Source organism: Ciona intestinalis, chromosome 5, assembly GCF_000224145.3.
Source record: "Ciona intestinalis chromosome 5, KH, whole genome shotgun sequence".
NCBI lineage: Eukaryota > Metazoa > Chordata > Ascidiacea > Phlebobranchia > Cionidae > Ciona > Ciona intestinalis.
The window spans coordinates 221,533-243,190 of record NC_020170.2 but is presented as its reverse complement, the minus strand read 5'-3'; the positions used below and the strand labels follow the sequence as shown (position 1 = coordinate 243,190).

The window sequence follows — 21,658 nt, the reverse complement described above, 5'->3', positions numbered from 1 at the left end:
TGTTTTAATATGATCCAGCGAGCATTCAAAATGAACATCTTACTAATATGCTTTTTCAGGTATTGAAAAAATGTTGTAGTGGTTTAACACCAAATTTTAATGCTTAACAGTAATCGTCTTCGCCGCGCACTTTGTTTGACCATGAAAATGCTGTCGAGTATTACTGTAAACATTTTTTCGCCTATTATTGAACGGTTACCGGTGTCGTAATATATATTCGTCCCGATTGATATATTTTTACCAGGCGCTAGTGCGCATGCGGTCGGAACAAATACCCTGACCACCCAGTCCAAATTTGCGAACCTAAATAGCCTACACGACGTTTACACGTTAAAACTTAAGTTTTTAATTTAAAGTCAGCAGAACTGAGTTCGTATGTTGTGTTAGAAATTAAATAAAATATACTTATTGAGCTAATCTTAAATAAGTTTGTTAGTGGTACTTGCTTATTCTAGGCTACATATAACATACTCTCATTTCTGTTAGGTTTAACTTGAAAACTATTAAGACTTGACACAAACACCACATTTCTACTTCAATTTATTACGACCTTATATCACAGCTACAAATAGAAGTCCTACATAGCACAGTGCTGGTTGAATAAAAACAATAAGGCAATGACAAGTGCCACGGTCACATATATAGATTGTACCATGAAACTTTAAAACAAAAATGAATATTTTGTTTGGAACCATTTTTATCATAAACACGATTAAAAACGCTCACATAGCACCACTGGGTAAAAGTTGCATGAAAACTTTCTGCCACTCTAAAACAACTGTATAAACAATGTTTACAGTCCATTCATTTGTTCTTAAATGTAAAGAGAAAAGACTAAAATGAAAGTTACTTAAAATGACTGGACAGTAAAAAATACAAAGAATTTGAAAAGAACAGTCATTTCTACATAGTGGTGGATGAGTGTTGATTGCACGTGTTATAAAGTTGAAATACTTGCGACTGTTGTAACTGAAGTCGGTCGATTTGAAACTTCACTTGAATTCAAAGTTGGAACTTTTTGTTTGTTTCTATAAAAGTGAAACAATAAACATTTATGTTGTTTTTGATGAAAGTAAATAAACGTGTAGTAATAGCATGGGTGTCCAGTTGTATGCCATATGTGTCATCCTACTACTTTTGAGTTCCTGAGTATGCAACCATGTGGGTGTGTTTAGTGTTTCTATTTTTTTCAGTTGCTGTTTGTGGGAATTTCTTTATTACACTATTAGAGACCACTGGGCTGGAGCAATTATTTAATACGGCATACCAACACAAAACAAAATTTGTATGTAGCATGTAGGTAGATATGCATAATTTGAGCATCTCTATAACTGTGGTGATATACACGTTGGTATGCTTATTTATGTGTCTTGAGCAAGGATACGAATTCCCACAATGGTAGCAGCATCCAACATTGAACTAGGTATTTATTATGCACCAGCTAGTCCAGCGCCATCGCTCAGTGGTTTATGCACCTGCATCGTAACCAAAGTGTCACCGATTCGATATTTGACGGTGATACTTATACTGATTGGCATATGTGTCATTGGGAAAAAAGAGTAAAAAAATAAATAAAAAAATTACCACTACCAGAAGAAGATGTGATAAGAGCCACTAACCATCCATTGTGATACCAATGGCATGCATAGGTAAAACAAAAATGACTGCATTCTGTAAAAGACAACTTTTCAATTAAACGTACTTGTGAATTTTAACATGTTTGGCTAAATGGTCGGATCGTGAAAATCTTTTATTGCACACTGGGCAGGGATAAGGTTTTATTCCTTCATGAGAACGTTTATGTCGTGCCAACTCATCTGATCTTGAGAATTTCCAACCACAAGATGGCCATTTACACACGTAAGGCTTCTCACCTGTATGTCTCCTATATAAAGTTAGATGAACATGTGAAATATAGTACAGAAATGTTTATAAACTAAAAAGCTACCATTACCCATTTAATTAAATCTTTGTATAAATGTGGAGACCTGGACATACATACACGATACACTATCCATCTCATACTTTACTTATTTATTTAAATGCTTTTTTAAGTGTCTTACCCAAAAACACATGCACAAACTACAGTTGCAGCATAAAGTATCTAACCAGCTATTCTTGAGTTACAACGTGATTGCTCCAACAACTGACACACACCACCAGAAAATGCATAGAATTTAGGGGGCGACAGTTAAGCTTTTATTTTTACAAGGTAATGAAGAAAGTATTGTAATACCCATTAGTAATTAGTATTTACCTCACATGCGCTTTCAAATGTGAACTTTTAGTGTATTTCTTGGTACATCCAGGATAAGTACATACATGTATCCGCAGTGCATCTTCATTTGGTTTTGTTGTTTTCACTTGCTTCTGCAAATTGTAATCCATGGGTAAACCACCTTGATTTACAAAGTGACTGCCTGAAGCAATACCAGCAATCATAACACAACTTCCTGGTTGAGCTTTAATAACTGGCAGTGGGGCAATTTTAACCAAGTTTTTTTGGGAGATATCTTCATTTCTTTTAAAGTTTTGATCAGTTTTGTTTTGTGCATCGTTGTTTGTCATTAAACATGAGGTTGAAGCACCAGATGATGGTTTATCATGGGAGGTGTTGCTGGGAATAGAAGTGGATGAACTTCCTAGTTGGTTGCAACTGTTTGTAGGCATCTGTGCAATTGTGATTGGGATAAGTTTACCTTGTACGAAAATAAATAGAGGCGTTGTTGATAATGATGAAGGTGTGTTCAGTGCAACAAGGTGTGCAATTGAAGATTGTTCATTTGTTTGGGAGGATCTACTTACTGGAACAGTGCATTCATTTTGTACAGTCTCAGTTGACATTTTCAAAGAAGATGCACAAGTTAAACAAAGTTGTAACTCTGATCCATTAAAATAGTTAACATCCACCAAACTTTTACATGAAGCACAGACCTTTGGTTTAAGATCAACCGTATTCATTGTTGAAAAGCCAACAGATTGCTCATTAATGCATTGGCTTGTGGTAGATATGGTGAAGTTACTTCCATCAACCTGGTTCCCCATTTTAAATAAACTGTCATCAAAGTTATTTACAAGCGCAGTGGATGGTTTTTCTTCAACTGTGATAACTGAAGTTGATGTTGTTATTGATTTTGCAATGCTTGAAACATTTGTATGTGTTGAAGTTGAGTAAGTGTTGATGCAACAATTAGGACCATTGTCAATCCTGTGATCAAAATGGTTGTTCGCAGTAAAAGAAAGAGGAGCATCCAAAGAATCTTCCGGATCGCTAAGAAGAGCCCTGAATGAGGATCTTGAATATGAAGGTGCAAAGTTACTGCTATCGTTATCAATATTATAAGCTACAAATGCATCGTTTAAGCTTTGTGAATCTCTTTTTTTGTCACTCATTTCATTTTTAAGTTTAACTTTTTGATAAGTTTTATCGAAATCTTTTAATGCATTTGCTAAACTACTGTTGCGAGGAATTGCAGGTAAAGACAATGGCATTCCTTCATTCCAATTTAAACAAGATGTTCCAACTCCAGCATTGGATTGTGTAACTGATGCATCTGTGACAGGTGTTGGTGAAGTGCCAGACCATTCGTTCTCATTTTTATGAATGGAACCGTGATGTTCTGTTGTTGCTTGAAACGACCATGGAAACAAACTGTCGGATTCATGTTTGCACAACAAGTTGTTGTTGTTGCTGTCACAGACAAATGTATTTGTAAATGCTGATTTTGTCTTTGTTCCGTTTCCTTTTTCGAAGTCTTGCGACAAAATATCTTCTAAATGTTCATCAGATGTATTAGTAAACGAAGGGGTAAGGTAAATGGATGGAGATAATGGTTTGAGTAAATCACTACCAGAAGGAGATGTAATAAATTGAGTTGAAACTTTATGGGGAAAGGAACTTGTTTGCTTTGATGGATTTGGTTCAGTGGAAAAACCAGAATTTTCGTTTGAACCAGGATCAGATAATAGTAAGTCGAGTAGTGCATCGTCTGAATCTTTCATTTTGCTCTCAGTTCATTTTCAACTAACTTAAAAGATTGGATTTCTGAAACAAACCGAAGTCATAACAATTAAAGCAATATATAAACTTAAATTTTAGACCACAAAGTTTACAGAAGCTCAATGGTATAACTTTTCTTAAGTGAACAAAACTTTACGTACTAATACTTATGCCATGCTATGACGGGTTGTTATATTGTTTTATAATTAACAACTATTCAGCTTATCGCTACAAAGAACTACTGCAGAAAAAAATTAACTCGATTTCAATAAAGTACGTTTGAAGTTGTAGCTTGTATTATCTAAAAAAATATTTTCCAATATATATGGAATCTAGATTTACAAAGATATATTATTTCTGTGCAGTGTGATCTATTTTACGACGTTTACTTGAGTTACAAATTGAATGAATAAACTCAGCTTTAAAAACATGACGTAAATCTCTGAATCGCTGATATAAACAACTTATTATGTGACCGATGGGTGGATCTGTCAAATTGGGACACACCCTCTATTTACAGAAGTTGTAATAATTTCGTGTCAAACTTTATTAGCCACTTGGCAATCACAGGAAGGATTGACATCGTTACTTCAATAAATGAATGAAACTTATTTTTTACACAGTAGTTAGCACACCTGCCTCTAACCCATAGGTTACAGGTTCAAGGATCGTCGTATGTGTTTTATAGCAAGGCCTTAACAGCAATTGAATAAACCCACCTATGGGTTGTCTAAATTGTCAGTCATACAGAACAAACTTACATACGTGACAGAGCCCGTAGTTACGTGGTAGCCAGTAAACGGGTACGAGGTGTTTAAAACAGAACACCCGTGTTATAACGACTGTCATTTTTTTACCTCTCGAGGAAAACCAAGTAACATTCATTCATTCATTGTTGAGCACGTTATTGAGCACGTTAGTGATCATATAGATCGTTGTTTTTTTTGCGCGACTTTTTTTCCGCACTTCTCAATTCCTAATTTCATTCCTAATCTCAATTCCTAATTCTAGCGTTTATTCTTTATTCTCAGCGGAACCACTGTCTGGAAATTTGGGAGGGCACGTGTTGGTGAGATAAGAAATCCACACAACGATTCACGACTGAATCAAACTATTACCATTTAAGTAGGGATCAAATGCATTACTCTTATACCGTATTAATATTAATCGTAATTAACACATTATTTATAATTAAACACCATATGAATAATATTAACCTGCTTCATTACCTAATTACTGCGTACAGTTTATCCAAATGAAAACAAGGATTTTTAAGCGACGACTGACGAGGTTAACTAATGTAAGTTTACAAAGGTACGGGAGTTGTTTTTTTCGATAAGTTCACAAAGTAACATACGTGGTAACTCGTAAGCTGGCACGAGATGTTAAACCCGTGTGATAACGACTGTCGTTTTCCGGCCACGCGAGGATAAAGTAAGTTACATTCATTTATTCATTCAATTATCTCATTTTACGACACCTTACTATATCAAACGTCTATTGTTTTTATTAATTCCGTAATGGCGGCCTGATCTTGTAACTTTTACAGCAGACAGTTTGTAAAAACCCCGTAGTCAACTACTAGGTTGGAATAATTATATAGGGTTTTGCTCAACTTTGCCTACGTGTTACTAAACTTTCGCTCTGTATATTCTTTACTAGAGATCAGCTGGCTATTATATCTGCATTGGTGTACGTGCACTACTTTAATCATTGTACACAGCGCAAGATTACTAATAACTTGTCTTCGTCTTCACGTTGACACTTTCAAGTTTATTCTTTCATATTAGAACAACAAGCCCGAGTCTTACTAACCAATAATGATGGGTGGTTCGGATTCTGTCAATTACCCAAAAACAAAAAGTTACAGCAGGTAAGTTAGGGGTATGGACCTACAGCCATTTAATTTGATACCGTATTAAGCATAACACACACAGCTATTAACTCACAAGGTAATATCTTTATAATATTTGCAACATAGTTACATTAATTATTATTCACGAGAATGTAAATAATAATAATAAAAAGAGAGAATGAATGAGTATTAAAGTTTTGTTTATTTTTCTTCTGCTTTTGAATTAGGCTTGCCCAGTATTATGCCATGCTTGTCACGCATATGGTATCGAAAACTTTGTTGGATTCCATAAGCTTTATTGCACACCTTACATTCAAATGGTTTTTGATCAGAATGAAAAATTTTCATATGTCTTCTCATATTTCCAACCTTTAGATATAATTTTAACATTAAAAAGTATTGTGCAATATTATGTAATATAGCTATGTAACAATGTACCTGTGAAAATCCTCTGTGACAAATAGGGCATTCATATTTATTACAAGCTCTTTTATGACGAGTAAAAGCTTGCACGGTGGGAAATATGTGTCCGCAATGATCGCAACGATGCAACTTTGCTGCAACTGGAAAGAATATCTATATTGTTACACATATTTTTTAATCAGTATAGTTGAAACTATACATTTACAAATATGACTGGAAAAACATAGAAATCCTCAAAACTTTAGTTTTTACTAACCACGGTGGGAAGTTATTTGATGAAAATCTCCGGGACTTTTCTTTTGATCTTCTGGCAATGCTGGAAGTAAAGCAGGCAGCTTTGATGATTCGGATAGTACAAATGGAGAACCTCCTGTTGATAGTTTATGTAATTATTTTTGTACTTCCTTTTATAAAGATATTATTTTAAAGATACCTTGATAAGATGCAGTTGATTTGGTTTTTACAGAAGTTTTCATTCCCGTTTCAACCTAATTAACGATGGGTCAAATATTAGGTTTTCTACAGTTAACAACATATATTACCAAAATATCATCAGGTAGTGAAACTCCGGGTGAGCGGATACTTTCAATATGTTGTATGGTGGGTAGTTTACAACTGGGTTTTGGTGGAAGGTTATCTACAAAACATCAGGTGTAAAGAAGCATCATGTCAATTACACGAGTGCTTCAACTGTCTAAACGCTTCAACCCAAGGCAACTAATGAAACGCACTTGTTAAGTTGTTCACGTTCCTGTTTGAAGACAAATTGTATTGAACACCTTCTATTTTAAGAGTTTAAATCATTCATATGTGTTAATGGTTCTATCAGTTTCTATAAAGCAATATTATTTGATTGAATGAATGTTGTCTAATTACAGATGAACACAACTTTGTGGATCTTTGTTAATGAAGATCAAACAGGCCTTAAAAAAATTGTACCAATAATCATTTAAATAGGTATAGATAATACATTACCTATTGTAGTAATTTGGTTCAAATATGAAGTCGTGCAAGTGCTTGCAAATGTTTCCGCTTCATTTAAAACATCCTCATTCAACTCAACAGAGCTTGAAAATGTTAAACTAACAAAAAATAAGTTTAAACAGAAGGCATCACATAATAATGTTGTCCATGTACCTGCTTGTGGGATGGGCAACAGTAGGTGCGGCGAGCAGGGAACTAAAATTTTCCATCATCAACGAAGAGGTTTGGGGACTGTCCACTGTTATGTCATTGATACTTTTATTATGAACGGACTTGATATGATATTGAAGAGACTGTCGAATTGCATATCTGTAAAAAGATGCTTATCTGACTAGTACTTTACAATGTTTTATGCTTAAACTTACAACTTATATGATCTTTTACATAATTTTGGGAGGTGACAAAATTATGGATTTGAATGGTTTACTACATAGTGGCTACAAAGGACTTTATCTGAAGATTAAGTTAGGTTAGGTTCTCAGGAGTCAGGACTATGGGTTAGACGTTGAAATTGTTGACTTGAATTTAAATTAAACTTAATGCTGAATATTTTAGACCACTGTAGGTTTAATTACAAACCTTCTTCCACAATGGCTACATTTAAATCTCTTGTCCGCCGTGTGCTTGATCAATATATGACGCTTCAGGTTGTTTTTGTTGTTAAATATCCGTCCACAATGTTGGCAACTGTGACTCTTTGTATCAAGCAACCTTTTCACATAATGTTTGTTTATTAAACACAAATACTTTCTGAATAAAGGTGAATGAGTTTAACTTGATTTATCCTCGCGCAGTCGGAAAACAATATTTATTTTGTTATAACACGGATGTTCTATTTCATACACCTTGTGTCAGCTTAAGAGTTATCCTGAATATAACTTCGTAGGTTGTATTTTTAATTTTATGATGACCAGGCTATACTTCTACACTCACCGGTTTGAAATATCCAAACTTTTTTTACTTTGTTGATGTTCCGTATAGCAATGATGAAAAGCATCTGTTATATTTGTAAAATATTTCAAACATTCTTTGCAGGTGTAAACTGACGGCTGCAACACAGTATAAAATATTTCAATTAAATAAAATATGGCATGTTAATAGTGAATACAACATACACCCATTACAACCAACAAGTACTAGAAATCAAAAACAAAAACTTTTGTTACAATATTATTTAATGTTGATACCTTGGTGTGACGCTCGTTGAACAGCGATGATGAAAAAGATGGGACAAGGTTTTTATCAACACTAGTTGGCAGTAAATAATTTTTATTCATTTCTGGGGGTGACCTCTCGTTAAAAAGCTTTACTTTTTTTGTAAGTTTTGGGGATATGGAGTAGACTGACTGAACCTGCATGAATATAGGAACATGAAATTTTTAGCGCCGTGGTAACATACCAAGTATTACTTGCAAAGCTTCAGTTGTTTTCGGTGTTGCTAATGATGTTGAAGATTGCTCAGTAAAATTGTTGGATAACAAACAACTGTTAATACAAGGTTAAAATAAATAAGGAACATGAATTAAATGTTTTACTCAACCTTTCAGATGCTAAGTCATCTACAATTAAGGCTGGGTCATTATCAAATATATTTCCAAGACTCTCATTGGTCGGTTCGAATATCAGCGGATCAATGGAAAAGTCTGAGGTGCTGGATATTGTTTTATTTGCACTGTCAACTGAAGTTGAAGTTGACACCTGCTGTGACAACCCCACGCGACGACCAGCTTGGCTTCCAATACGACCAAATATAGAAGTCGGCGAGATTGTGGCTTAAAAATAAATAAACCATACATTATTTCGAGATTTAAAATAAACTAAACTCGTGCATTTGAACCTTAGGAGAAAAGCGTGGCAGAAACTAATTGCAGACGGTTTTTATAATTGGTCAAACAAGAGACCTAATTTAAGTAAGAGCAAACCCACAAAATGTAAAAACAAATATGATGGTATATTAGGCATGTAACAATCTGGAAGCCTATCTTATTATATATATATTATATATATATATAATAGTCAAACTTAATATTGGAGGATAATGGGGTAAACCTATTGCAAGTTCAGTGTAAAGCTTATTTTTTATACTAAACTAATGAATGACTGGAGTCACTGTGAAGTGAATGTTAGGTGAAGGGAACATAATTATACACAACGCTTTACACAACAACTGTAAACATACTGAAAGTGGTTGGAACATCCTTGTGGAATATACCACGTGCCATTAAAAAGTAACAGTGACATATGGTTTCAATGCTAAGGTAACAAAATAGGGCTACTGTACAACATTTGTCTAAATATCAGCTGATTACTATCACAATACATACAGGCAAATTACGTTCACTTGATGCTTTAATAAATATTTTTTTTAATTGATAAATTACTACCTTTGTTCTAAACTTCAAAGATCTATCTTTCACTAACAAAAATATCTTTATTGGGTTCACTTAAAATAACATTCCTGTATTGTGTTTTACATTATTGTATCGTTAAAACTTACATATATTGTCAATACTTCGGGTTAATTTCCAGTTTTCGGGTGTGCTTGCATTTTCTTTAAATTTAATTTTCTTTGGGTTGCTTTTCTTTTTTAATGTTCGATTTCCACATAGCTTTTGCTTTTCTGTTACAATTAGAAAGTTTTTATATATTTTGGTATTTAAAAAAAAGAAAGTTTATTCAAAACTCTCAAAGACAGAAAACATCTGCAATGCTTAGAAACCCCTGTGGTGTGATGCAGTATTTACCTAATTATTGAAAGAAATTTATCATGTGGGGCTCAAAAATGTAAAATATAGGTAACTAATATTTTGGTGTCCCACAAACAAAACTAGGAAACCTTAATATACAATGGTGCTAAAAGGGCTGACATGAAAATATATAAAGTAAATAGAAGCACGTGTTTTTCTCACCAGTGTCATCGCTACTGGATGGAAGGAAAGAAGCATTGGTGGAATCTGCAGCTTCACAAGATTTCTCATCATCATCCTCAGATTTTAAATCAACGAACAAAACACTTGGTGTTGAGTTTTCATTTATCACGTTCGTGCACGGAATGTTTAAAGTCTTTATTTCATGAATACTTGGAAGTACAATCTTATCATCTATTACTCTCTCACATGCCTGAAATATATAAATATTGTCTGTACACAGTAGCTGAAACCATGTGTCTATACAGCCTATTAGATAAATAAATGCATGTAACTTATTTACACTCGCGTGGCGGAGAAACAAAAAAGATGGTTTTGTTTTATACACCTCTTGCTCGCTTACTGGTTATCACATTAAGTCACTTTGTGGGTGACTATTTTTGGGGGGATTTTTAGTATGGCTATAATTTTGATAACACATTAGTGACCGCTAGGTTTGAGCTATTGCAGTATCTTTATAATGAACATACGCCCACAATTCCAGCAGCAATGAACAAGCATTAAACCCCACACCTCAAGGTTAGGGTTAGGCGCGCTAACCATTGTGCTAACAGCGCCAGACATAATTTTCATATTCCAACAACACAAAACGATGCAGCACTGAACGACTCATATTACATCATTCTCGTGTCTCGTGTTTACTACAGGCCACAACATGCTTATATACGCTAATTATACAATGCATGGCGCCATGGTATTGGAACAAAGTAAAACAACATGATAACTGCAGCATCTGGATACATAACAGAAGGAATGTTTTGTTTGGCTCCAGACCTTGCAGACTGCAGTTACGTAACACAATTGCAGCGATACGCTAATGTGATTCAAAACAAGCCCACAGAATCACTCAGTATGGGAAAATAATAATGTGACAGTTTAAAGTAAAAAAGATAGTGCACATTGAACTACACAGTGGCACAGCAAGGAATACATAATGGTTTGTGATATTATATTTTTGTTACAAAAATACCGATTCCGGGGTACTGATGACCCAATACTGCAGCTAGTGAGTATTTATAAAATAATTCTCACAAATAAGTACATTATTTCATATCACTAAAAGCAAACATAAGAAACTGTGCAACACAGCCACAATTCATACCTGTACAATCGAATGTATTTGAAGTTTTCCAGCAGTCTTCATGACATCTCGAATATTTTCCTCAAACAAATGAAGTTTTGATGTGTAAAGGAAATGCAAAATCGGGATAAATGTTTTCGATGAAACAGAAGATAGATGAATGGTTGTCACATTACAAACCTGCAAAAACAAAAATGAAAAACAATAAGCTCTCAAAATTTTGGTTATTGTGCCATAATTTGTAAAAGTTCTAACAATTTGCACAAAAAAGGATAAAACAATTGTTTAAAACTAAACAAGGTGCTCACTTTAGATACAACATCATCAGATTGTTTTCCTCGATCAAACAAAGCTTGAAAATATGAACTGTATGATGCAAGTACAGCTTTGTGGGCAGGAAACGAATTGTTTTCGACAATCAATGAAACATCACAGAGCTGACAGTTTCTTTGCTGATCATAAAGTGCCTGTTCAAATAAACAAATTTTAAACATAATTTCCTAATCAGTAGCAAAACATTTTGACTATTTGGAAAACTGTTTCTAAAAACTGAACTGTGAAATATATTAGGTGAAGCAGTAAAAGCCTTTATATTCTGAAAACTCACAAACTTAGGCCACAGTTTAAATCAGGTTTTTTTTGCCAAAGGCATCTTGCATTGCAGATTAAACAAAAAGGCTTTGATTAGGAATAAACAAAAAATATTCGTTCTCCCATTCAGCCTTAAAATGATAGGTCTTGGTTCGTTTTCTCTCAGCCATGCCTACGTTTGTTACGATCGCTAACTATTAAAATCGTGAAGGAAGTCAAAAAATCGGAAAGCGTCAAAATTTTCAAGAATTTAGTCAAAAATATAAGTCCAGACACACGGGGTTACTAGTGTGTAGTGTCCTAATTGCAACAGGTTGCTATTAGATTCCCATTTGTAGGAGTTAAGTTAAACCATTCGATTTTCCTTGGCACACTCCCATTTGTTTGACCGGCTAGGATAATCATGCCAAATTCAACCATTGCAACAGTTACATAACTAAATATTGAATATAATTCTTTTAAAAGCGGTGGTTGCGCCACTGCCTTAGTTGATTCAATTTTTTTACCTTCAAGAGTTTGTCTCCATGTCCCTCAACATGTAAAGGAATGCTCTTCAAATAAAATGAATTCTCCATTTCTCTGCAAAGCATAAATTCTCCATTTTCTGCTATTCTAAATACTGCCATTAAACTCTTTTACAAAATTTACATTTGGTATGAATAAAGTGAGGACAAAAATAGAGATGAAAAAATGGTTACAAAAACATCCAAAGCAAGTTTAATGGCAATCTATTTTAAATACTTGGTCATTGGAAGCCTAGACAAGGGTGGCGAAATAAGTCTGGCCACACAAGTCTTTGTCACTTAATGTTAATTTTTTTAGTAAATATAACTAAAACAAATCATTGACATGGTTGTAGTGTTCACACGCGCGTACGAAGTATTGATTGTAGACAGGACAATCCTTTAAACGTAAAAAAGCAAATGTTAAAACCTGTTTTTAAGCACCAGCAGTCTAAATAATCAAGGGGACAATCGCTAGTATGACGCTAGGGATGCACATTACAGAATAATTAGGTATTCTAGGATATCCTAGAATAGTTTATTTCGAATCTAGAATTTCGAATCTTTTTATATTTATAGGAAAAAATAACTTTACCCACATAAATCAGTTTATTGACTTTTTTATATTAGCTTTGTTGGATTATGAGCTGTAAAATGATCAAAAATTGTACTATTGGGTAGTTTTTGCGCCACGAAACATATCGCAGACTTTGAAAAGACGTTGCGAAACGTTTACTCTTAAAAGTCCCACAAACACAAAAATATTTTTTTTGTTAGCAAATAAAATGGGGAGGATTCTTCCCTAGCACCTTAAATTATGAGCAAGTGTTAACAAAAAACTAATAAATATGGTTCACTAAGTTTTAGTAAAAAAAACAAAAAGCATCAATACACTTCATACAAACTTTGTTTGTAACGATCCGCAGTCGTTTATTCTTGTTTGTTGGACGTTAACTCTTGGAAAAGTCGAATTCTTTTGAGAAATAATTCCCACACAATAAACCAAAGGAAAGCAATAAACAGAATTACAAACACGGCGCAAGCGATAACTACGCAGGTCGTCAATACTACATCCCACAACATCCTATATAAACACACACTGTAATACACATACATTTAATTTGAAAACACAATATCAAATAAAAAGTTAAACTGCTCTGCTTGCTTACTTTTTTTTTGTTTTACTGGGTGAATAGGTAGATAGTATCAAAGTTAGTATAGACGTTTCACGTTGGGTAGTATAACCAGAGTATACTGTCAACACTAAAAGGAGGGACGGAGGGAAACTGAGTACTAAAAGGAGGGAAGGGAGGAACGGAGGAACGGAGGGAAAATACCGTTACTAAAAAGAGGGAAGGAAGCAAAATGGAGGGACGGACGACGGAGGGTCGAGGGAAACAGTAATTCCTTTGCTTAAACCCTATGGGCGAAGGGACAGAGGGAAACTATTTTTTACCCAAAATAAGTGGAGGGACTGAGGGAAACTGGTGGAGGGACGGAGGGAAACTATTTGTCATTCAAAATAAGTGGAGGGACGGTAGGGAAATGGTGGAGGGACGGAGGGAAACTAATTTTTGCCCCAAAAAAGTGGAGGGACGGTAGGGAAACTGGTGGAGGGACGGAGGGAAACTAATTTTTACCTAAAATAAGTGGAGAAACGGAGGGAAACTGGTAGAGGAAAGGAGGGAAACTAATTTTTACCTAAAATAAGTGGAGGGACGGAGGAAAATGGTGAAGGGACAGAGGGAAATGGTGGAGGGACGGAGGGAAACTGGTGTAGGGACGGAGGGAAACTAAACCCCTAACCCCTAATCCTAACCCCTAACCCCTAACTCGTGCTAATCACACAAAAATCAAACAAACGGTTTGTTAGAAGCATAGTACCATAGTACTCTCTTATGGTAGTCCAGCTCCTCACTCCATTGTCTCCGTCACGCATGACAGGTTCGCTATTCTCTTTTGGTCCTAACGTTATCATAGTATACTCTAATGTTAACATTGGTTAGAAGTATATATATATATATATATATATATATATATATATATATATATTAGAAAATAGTTTTTTAAATTAAGTAAAAAAAACGAAGAAAAACTACATAAAACGTCATCGACTCCATTGACTACAATAGTAAACGGGAACGACCCGCGAAAGAGAGAGAGAGAGTGTATCACCTCTCTCTTTTGCCGAAATTGGAGATGCGCGTTCTACTCTTTTTTATTTCTGTGGAATAATCGCGAAAATTTGGACATGAAATGCGACACTTAAATGAAATGATAAACAAATTGAAAATCAAGTTTAAATATTTTTTTCTTGTTCTACTGCCATACGTTTTAACATGTTATCTAGTACAATATTTTATGAAAAACTGGTATTTTTAAACGATAATGGGTATTGTTCAACATTATTTGTTAATATTGTATCCTACAAATGCATATGAACTTGTAATAAGAGAAAATTGATAATACCTATTAATAAAGTTTACATTTTTGCCACAAATTAGGTATTGCTATACACTGTTTTCCGCACAAGCCACATCTCATAAATTATCTCCAAGAGGAGGGAAGATGGGACTCCATATTGAAATATATTTACAATAACGGTATTCTGCAGTTTGTAGTTATATTTATCCCCCTATTTTCCTCATGTTTATATCTTAGTTTTTCACAAAACTAAAACGAGTTTTATGAGACAAAATCAAACTTTACGAAATATTTAAGGTTGTTTTATAAATCTATCATCTATGAAACCAGTTTAATCGTTTACAGTCGCAAACTACAAAATTTCATCGGCTTTACTGTATGGTTTAGAGAGCATTCAAAATAAGCAACTGATACTATTTCGCATTTTGTACCTGTTCAAAACATAGCTGTTTCTATTTAACATAGATGGACACCTTTAACACATAATATCCAAATATTCTGATCGTGTTTTAAACAATTTACAACGGTCCATGGGAGTTGTGAGGATACGATTTTATATTTCTTTGAATATTATTTGTTTACTATCAAATGGGACGAGAAAATAGAATGAAAAGGTGTCCCATCTTCCCCCACTCTACTATATATACTTTTTTTTATAAAATCGTGATAATACTATCGAATAGTTCTGTAATATTGTTTTTCTGATTATCATTAAGGTGGGGGGTGGCGTAAAAAGAAAATTAAAACAGTTTTGTATGACAAAGTGTCCCGCCTTCCCCCACCCTACTATGTATTATGATTTGATTCCAGTCAGGTGGTTAAAGACGAAATTGGGAAAATAAAAAGATTGCAAAAAGCAACAAGGTCAACTGTTCGAATGCGTTTCGCTGCTTACGTAACACCTAATCTCCCGTCATTCAAATCGTGACAATAAAAGCATTACGGGGTTTTGTGTATGCCAGGCAAATTGTTATAAAAACCTTGCACTGTGAGGCGGTACGGGGCTAGTTATACCCACCAGAGCCATAGAAATACCGAGTAAAGCAGAAGACCAACTCATTGTGTCCAAAATAACACAGTAGGTATAGGGAAAATGCATGCTTTTCCGCAAATTATGGAAAAACGTGAGCCTAAAAACAAATTTAAAGATTGAAAAGTGTGAAAAATACATGTGTTATTTGTTTTCTGTATCAAAAAAAAAAATAGAATTAGAAGCGGTTGATTTGTGACATTTTAGTCATTTAAAGAAGGTAAATTTATATTTTTTCCAAAAAAGTTTGGCAAGGTTAATAAAAGCTGTTTTACGCTTTCCCACAAAAGGAAAATACAAACAAAACCTAGAAAACACAAACAAATACAAGTTCGTTTAAACTCATTGCCAAAGTCACTGCTTTTGCTCTATTTTGGATACACAAAGACGGCAGTTGAACTACCTGGTGTTCATATGACTCTGGCAATACCGTGCTGTCTCACTTTGTCTTTTAAGCTTAATACCGCTCTTTCGTCGCTTAATAAACTGAGCTGTGACGCACAATGTCCTGCAACGGTGTGCAATCGCATTGTGGAGTCGGGTAGCGTATACGTTGGAGCAAGAACGGCGTCGTGAGGCTGCGGAACATGGACCTGCGATACTTACAATATTAGCTGCCCCCACAAATATATCAAGGTTTTGGGCAGTTGCGGGCTGTATTTTTATTTCTGTGCATTGAACGACTTGTTGACAAAAGACAAGCGCATCTGTCGCACTAAATATAACTAATGTAATAATAATTAGGTGTTTTGCTTTTTATTAAATATGTTTAATATTGGGCGTAAATATATAGTGTTTTCGGCAACTTTGGTGGCGAAAACAACCCGGCAGCGGAATTACCGCCGAATTGCCAACCCACCATTCCCAGTCCAGCACAATGCAAGGCACCTAAGCTTGGGTGTTGGTTTTCGTTTTATTTAATAACAAGCCTCCACTACGATATGCTGGTTTAAAACAACGCGCTTTTTCTTTTATGTTCATATATAGATCGTAGAAGAATTTTTAGCACATTATATTTAAGTGATAAAATATCTTTTTGAAGTTTGTGTTGACTCCTAAGCTAAAACTTAGGCTTAGGCTTGTGTGTTGCAGTTTGTTTTGTGTTAACTTGTAAGTCGGCAGTTTTGCTTCTATTTTGTGTAAACAAAATAAATTCATTTATTTATTACTTGAAGAAAGATCTTATAACAAATATAGGCCATTGGACATACTGACAATTCCGAAGATTTGGAAAATAATTTGCTACAAAAAATCAGTTAAATATTCATAGGTCCCTGTCGACTCTGTGCACATACTCCCCCGCTGTATTACCGCTGATACCCGCTGTATAATTTTTTAAAAAACTTGTTTGGCGTTCGTATCGAATTTTAACTTTAAAAATGCTCGAAAACATGCTGTGTCACCGACTGAGTTTTTTTAGACCAAAATTTTCACTGGTTACCAGCGGCAGTATTACCCATTTGGCCATTTGTAATTCATACTGGTTTAGTCTGGGTAAAATACGATTACTAAAAGGAGGGAAAGAGGGAAACTGGTGCAGATATTTTTTGATTAATTAAACAGAATCGCTTGTGCACCTGCCGTACTCTGCAGACTGGTTGCTGGTATTAAACCTTAATCAATTAGCCCCCAAAAAACCCTAATACTCACAAAACAATTTTTAAGGCCATTTTTGAATAGAGATAGACATTAATTACAAACCGGTTCGTTCTTAAACAACTTTTCATTAAAGGTTTTAAGTTAAAATAGAATGAGTAAAGGAAATGAAAATGAAATTCGTGTTTTGCGCCTTAAAAGCCCTGCAGGAGCCGAAGCTGCAATTTATAAATGGCCATTGCCAAAATATGTGAGTTGATTATTGTAAAAATATTACCGTATTCATTTATTCAGTGTAATGCAAAAGTTTGGCTTACCGTTATTATCAGTGTTATTTATGATTTACCAACAATTAGTGTCATTCAGCGAATGGCCATTTTTAACAAGTTAACAACAATTTAATAAGACAAAATAAAAACATTCTATAAAAAAATTTAATATATATATATATATATATATATATTTTTAATAGGCCTGACTCCCAGAGGTGCGAAGGTGCCGTGCACCTCGTAAATTTTCGAAACATTATTAGATGCTTAGTTTATAACGCCTAAGCTGTCTAGCGGTCTCATATCAACCACCTTTAAATGGTTAATATATTATTTAATAATGGAATCTATGAAGTTTTAAAATACATACATTTGCCATCAAAGAAGAATGTTGACATGTTTCAATATTTACACATCTAGCATTTAAATGTTTAGACTGTAGAATTAGTATTTTTAAAATATACAATAACAAAATTTTTATTACAAATTAGGAAACTCGTGACGGGGCATTTGAAATCATTGACACAATCAGGTATAAATGTTCTATGTTCATATTAAATTTTTCCTGTTTATTCCTTGAATTTACAACTTTTCATTCAAAACATTTAGGTGGGTTTGCAAAGATTATCCTGATCTAGAGATGGCAATGGAGAAGCATATACTGGCAGATTATGACACAAAAAAGTAAATTTACATGTTTATGTATATATTATATTATTTTATGTTCTGTAATAATGATTGTACCTGACACAAAAACCTTGAAACTGAGGCGTCAAAACTTAATTGCAATAAACAAAGCAATGCTGCAGCTTAAATGCTTTCGTTCAAGAAAGTTTCAGCTTTGTGCTTCATTGAATTTTGACTCTCTTGTAGCATTCAATGATGTTCTAATTTAATTACTTTATGTTTATTTTTATTAAAGCTTTGAAAGCATGAAGGAATTATGCAACAAATACAATAGAGCCATTGATTCTATTTTACAATTGGTAAGTAGTTGTGTATTGTATAATACGAAAATACTTATTTTACATCAACATAGTGGCAAGGTACAAGTAAATCAGCGCTGCTTCAAACTCAACCTTCAACTGGCTTGTTGAAACACATCATGCAACAGGTGAATAAGAACCATAGTAGGTATTTGCATATTTCTATGTTAAATATCTATATAACAGTAAACCCTGCATATATATCCTTAGATAACATGAATATTAATATACTGGTTGACTTAGGTTTACAACCATAGTGTGTTGGAGCCGGAGAAGTTAAACCAATATGAACCATTCTCACCAGAAGTTTACGGTGAAACTTCATTTGATCTCATATCACAGATGTTATGCGAGTTGAAATTAAAGGATGATGATGTTTTTCTTGATCTTGGAAGCGGTATGTGAATAACAAACCTGGCCCATGTTATTGTTTATGATATTATTCATTAACAATGACTTGTTTTGTATAGGAGTGGTTGTAACTAGTGTAGGTGGCATAAATTTTGTGGAATGAAAATGGTATCCTGAATACAAAGAAATACATGGTTACACCTAAACCATGAGTGTTATTTATATCACACTCGTACCTAATAAGCAAAACCATCTTCAGAGTTCAGAGATACCAATTGTGGCATAAATACTTGTGTATCAAAGATCGTGGATGCCTATATAGAAAATCCTGGTTTTATGCATCCATTATATTGTGTAGGCGTATTGTAATAATGAAATAACCTCACAGGAGTTGGTCAGGTGGTGTTACAAGTAGCAGCTGCATCACCTTGTAAACTATGTCTGGGCATTGAGAAGGCACCCTTGCCTGGGAAGTATTCACAGGTGCATTGTTGTCTTATGTTTGTTAGCTTATTGATTTAAATTTAAATATTTAGTGCAGGTTTATTCATTGTTAAAAGAAGAAATTTAAACTGTGTCACGGATGCTTACTTGTTTATAACACCTAGTTAATTTTTTTTTTGAATATCACAAGATAAGCCTAATAGCCTTATTAGACATCTTAAGAGGTAAAATAGTGATATTGCCACGATCAACCAATACATGTATTAAGTGAAATTAAACCAAGTACGAGAAGCACAATTACAATTTAACTTAAAATTTTTAAATATATATATGTTTGTTATTGTAAAGATGCTTTAAGTTGCAGCAATGGATCATTTAATTGCAGAACATGGACAAGGAGTTTCGTAAGTGGATGCGTTGGTATGGTAAGAAATATCGGCCGTACAAACTTGAGACAGGAGATTTTCTAGAAGAAGAATGGAAAGATAGAATTGCATCTGCAACGTAAATGACTGAAATTGATGTTGGATTTTACTGACAACTGTTACCAGCATTGGTTTACACTTTATGCTAGCTTTTAATTTCGTGAATGCATTTGTAGCATATCCAATTTTTAAAAGCTCCAATTTGACAAATTTTAAACACAACTTTATGCTGTAATAATAAAATTCTTTTCCCCCCTTATGCAGTGTTATATTCGTTAACAATTACGCCTTCGGACCAGAAGTTGACCATCAGTTAAAGGAAAGGTTTGCAAACCTAAAGGAAGGAAGCAAGATTGTTTCATCAAAGGCATTTGCACAAGTCAACTTTCGAATAACAGATCGTAATTTAACAGGTAATAAACAAAATATATATAAAAAGTTAAAAAAAAACTGTTTTAAACGAAAGTCAATGTTTGTGTCATATTTAACGAATATAGAATGTTTCAGTAAACAGGTTTTATTTTGTGTTGCAGATATTGGAACTATTTTGAGGGTTTCTGTTTTATCTCCTTTAAGAGGTTCAGTGTCATGGACGCCTAACCCTGTCACATACTATCTGCAGGTTTGTAATGGATTTTAACAAAATGGACTTGAGAGGGGCAGGCAGCTAATAAAAAAATTTGAATTAAATTAAAATAAATATATATATATATATATTTTTTTTAAATGAACATAACATGATAGATTTCGACAAGGTGATGTGATTGGAAACAGCGAACATTTTACTTTAGGAAGCCTACCGGCAGCCCTTATTTTATTTTAACACAAATCATTGAGCGGTAAATATTACTCAATGCCAGGTGGTTGATCGTACAATGCTTGAAAGATATTTTCTTGCACAAACTGACCCAAAACTACGTGAGGAGCTTGACATGGAACACAGAAGATCTAAAGATAATAGTCCAGCACTTAGCATGGTGGGTTTATTAACTGCTGTGTATTTTGCCCCTAAAACTATCAGGTGCTATTATTTTCACAACATAAATTGGTCACAATACAAAATTAGTTTAGCTTGAAACATATTACCAATTCCATAAAGATAATAATAGCAAGAAAAAGAGATTTATTTTTTTCACGTAAAATGTTTGTAAAGGTTGCCATAGATTCTGTATTTATCGTTTTCGCACCAACGTGCAGCCAGAGGGGGTTTCGCCCCCCCCCCACTCTTTTAAACTAATAAATGAGTATTTTTTTAAAATTACAAAATTCGTTTCGCTACGCAGCTGTTTTTTTTTGAAAACGCAGGATTGTAGAGATTATCACTTTATCAGTTTTTGTGAAAGAGAGAAATTCTATTAGTAATAAATTCAAATTTCTTACGTCCGGCGGCGCATTGGTTACGCTTCCAATACACAGCCAATAGCTAGAATGACAGAACGGTCGTCACAAAGTAAATGTCGTCCTGGCCAAGCTTGGATAAAGTTCAAAAAGCGTTGGTCTTAGTAACCATGCAAAAACCAGAGTTTCATGAATCTCAGTTGCAAGTTATTAATTTTAGTATTTTAACCATAAAATATTTAATTAGAAATTTATGTACACTTGTTGCGTTATTAACACTATTTCAAATATCAAAAATCAAAACATTTTATATAAATCGTATAATCCATAAAACGCTGGCTTGGGGATGCACATAAAAAAAATTTCGAATTCGCGAGTTTCCACCTATTCACATCTAATCAACGGGATTCGGATATCTGTTTAATTATGTT

The 21,658-nt window shown here is 34.1% G+C and overlaps 3 protein-coding genes across 5 annotated transcripts in view; 1 reads left to right on the top strand and 2 right to left on the bottom strand.

The window, feature by feature from the left end:
• Window positions 1–538: 538 nt before the first annotated feature.
• Window positions 539–4,042, bottom strand: zf(c2h2)-132 (zinc finger protein ZF(C2H2)-132). The gene is made up of 3 exons (NM_001128906.1): window positions 2,258–4,042; window positions 1,703–1,885; window positions 539–1,028 (listed from the first exon to the last, which is right to left on the bottom strand). The coding sequence occupies exons 1-3, from the start codon at window positions 4,000–4,002 to the stop codon at window positions 938–940; spliced, it is 2,019 nt and encodes a 672-aa protein (NP_001122378.1). The 5' UTR covers window positions 4,003–4,042; the 3' UTR covers window positions 539–937.
• Window positions 4,043–5,874: 1,832 nt separating this feature from the next.
• Window positions 5,875–13,484, bottom strand: LOC108949286 (zinc finger and BTB domain-containing protein 49-like). Of its 2 annotated transcripts, none has more exons than XM_026834485.1 (18): window positions 13,266–13,484; window positions 12,368–12,440; window positions 11,579–11,737; window positions 11,292–11,450; window positions 10,172–10,382; window positions 9,760–9,882; window positions 8,803–9,034; window positions 8,672–8,747; window positions 8,450–8,614; window positions 8,196–8,311; window positions 7,842–7,973; window positions 7,416–7,571; window positions 7,254–7,360; window positions 6,821–6,915; window positions 6,712–6,766; window positions 6,535–6,648; window positions 6,294–6,418; window positions 5,875–6,224 (listed from the first exon to the last, which is right to left on the bottom strand). In XM_026834485.1, the coding sequence occupies exons 2-18, from the start codon at window positions 12,434–12,436 to the stop codon at window positions 6,057–6,059; spliced, it is 2,262 nt and encodes a 753-aa protein (XP_026690286.1). In that variant the 5' UTR covers window positions 12,437–12,440; window positions 13,266–13,484; the 3' UTR covers window positions 5,875–6,056. The 2 variants fall into 2 exon arrangements, with proteins under 2 accessions (XP_026690286.1, XP_026690285.1); XM_026834484.1 differs by having other exon boundaries at window positions 13,270–13,484.
• Window positions 13,485–17,543: 4,059 nt separating this feature from the next.
• The window catches only part of LOC100178360, an 11,952-nt gene continuing 7,837 nt past the window's right edge, over window positions 17,544–21,658 (top strand). For both annotated transcript variants that reach the window (XM_018812066.2, XM_026834472.1), the window contains exons 1-11: window positions 17,544–17,664; window positions 18,175–18,215; window positions 18,293–18,367; window positions 18,606–18,669; window positions 18,723–18,797; window positions 18,913–19,066; window positions 19,409–19,503; window positions 19,850–19,968; window positions 20,154–20,302; window positions 20,423–20,511; window positions 20,750–20,866. In XM_018812066.2, coding sequence (XP_018667611.1) covers window positions 17,569–17,664; window positions 18,175–18,215; window positions 18,293–18,367; window positions 18,606–18,669; window positions 18,723–18,797; window positions 18,913–19,066; window positions 19,409–19,503; window positions 19,850–19,968; window positions 20,154–20,302; window positions 20,423–20,511; window positions 20,750–20,866 — 1,074 coding nt within the window. In that variant the 5' untranslated portion in view covers window positions 17,544–17,568. The remainder of the gene's footprint in view (window positions 17,665–18,174; window positions 18,216–18,292; window positions 18,368–18,605; window positions 18,670–18,722; window positions 18,798–18,912; window positions 19,067–19,408; window positions 19,504–19,849; window positions 19,969–20,153; window positions 20,303–20,422; window positions 20,512–20,749; window positions 20,867–21,658) is intronic.

What these genes read in the sequence shown, in the direction of transcription:
- LOC108949286 (XM_026834485.1), bottom strand. Translation starts at nt 12,436, where the DNA reads ATGGAGAATTCATTTTATTTGAAGAGCATTCCTTTACATGTTGAGGGA. An exon ending in CTGATGATGTTGTATCTAAA is followed by an intron (nt 11,451 to 11,578) that starts GTGAGCACCTTG and finishes TTGTTTTTGCAG; the next exon opens with GTTTGTAATGTGACAACCAT. An exon ending in ATCCAGTAGCGATGACACTG is followed by an intron (nt 9,883 to 10,171) that starts GTGAGAAAAACA and finishes TAATTGTAACAG; the next exon opens with AAAAGCAAAAGCTATGTGGA.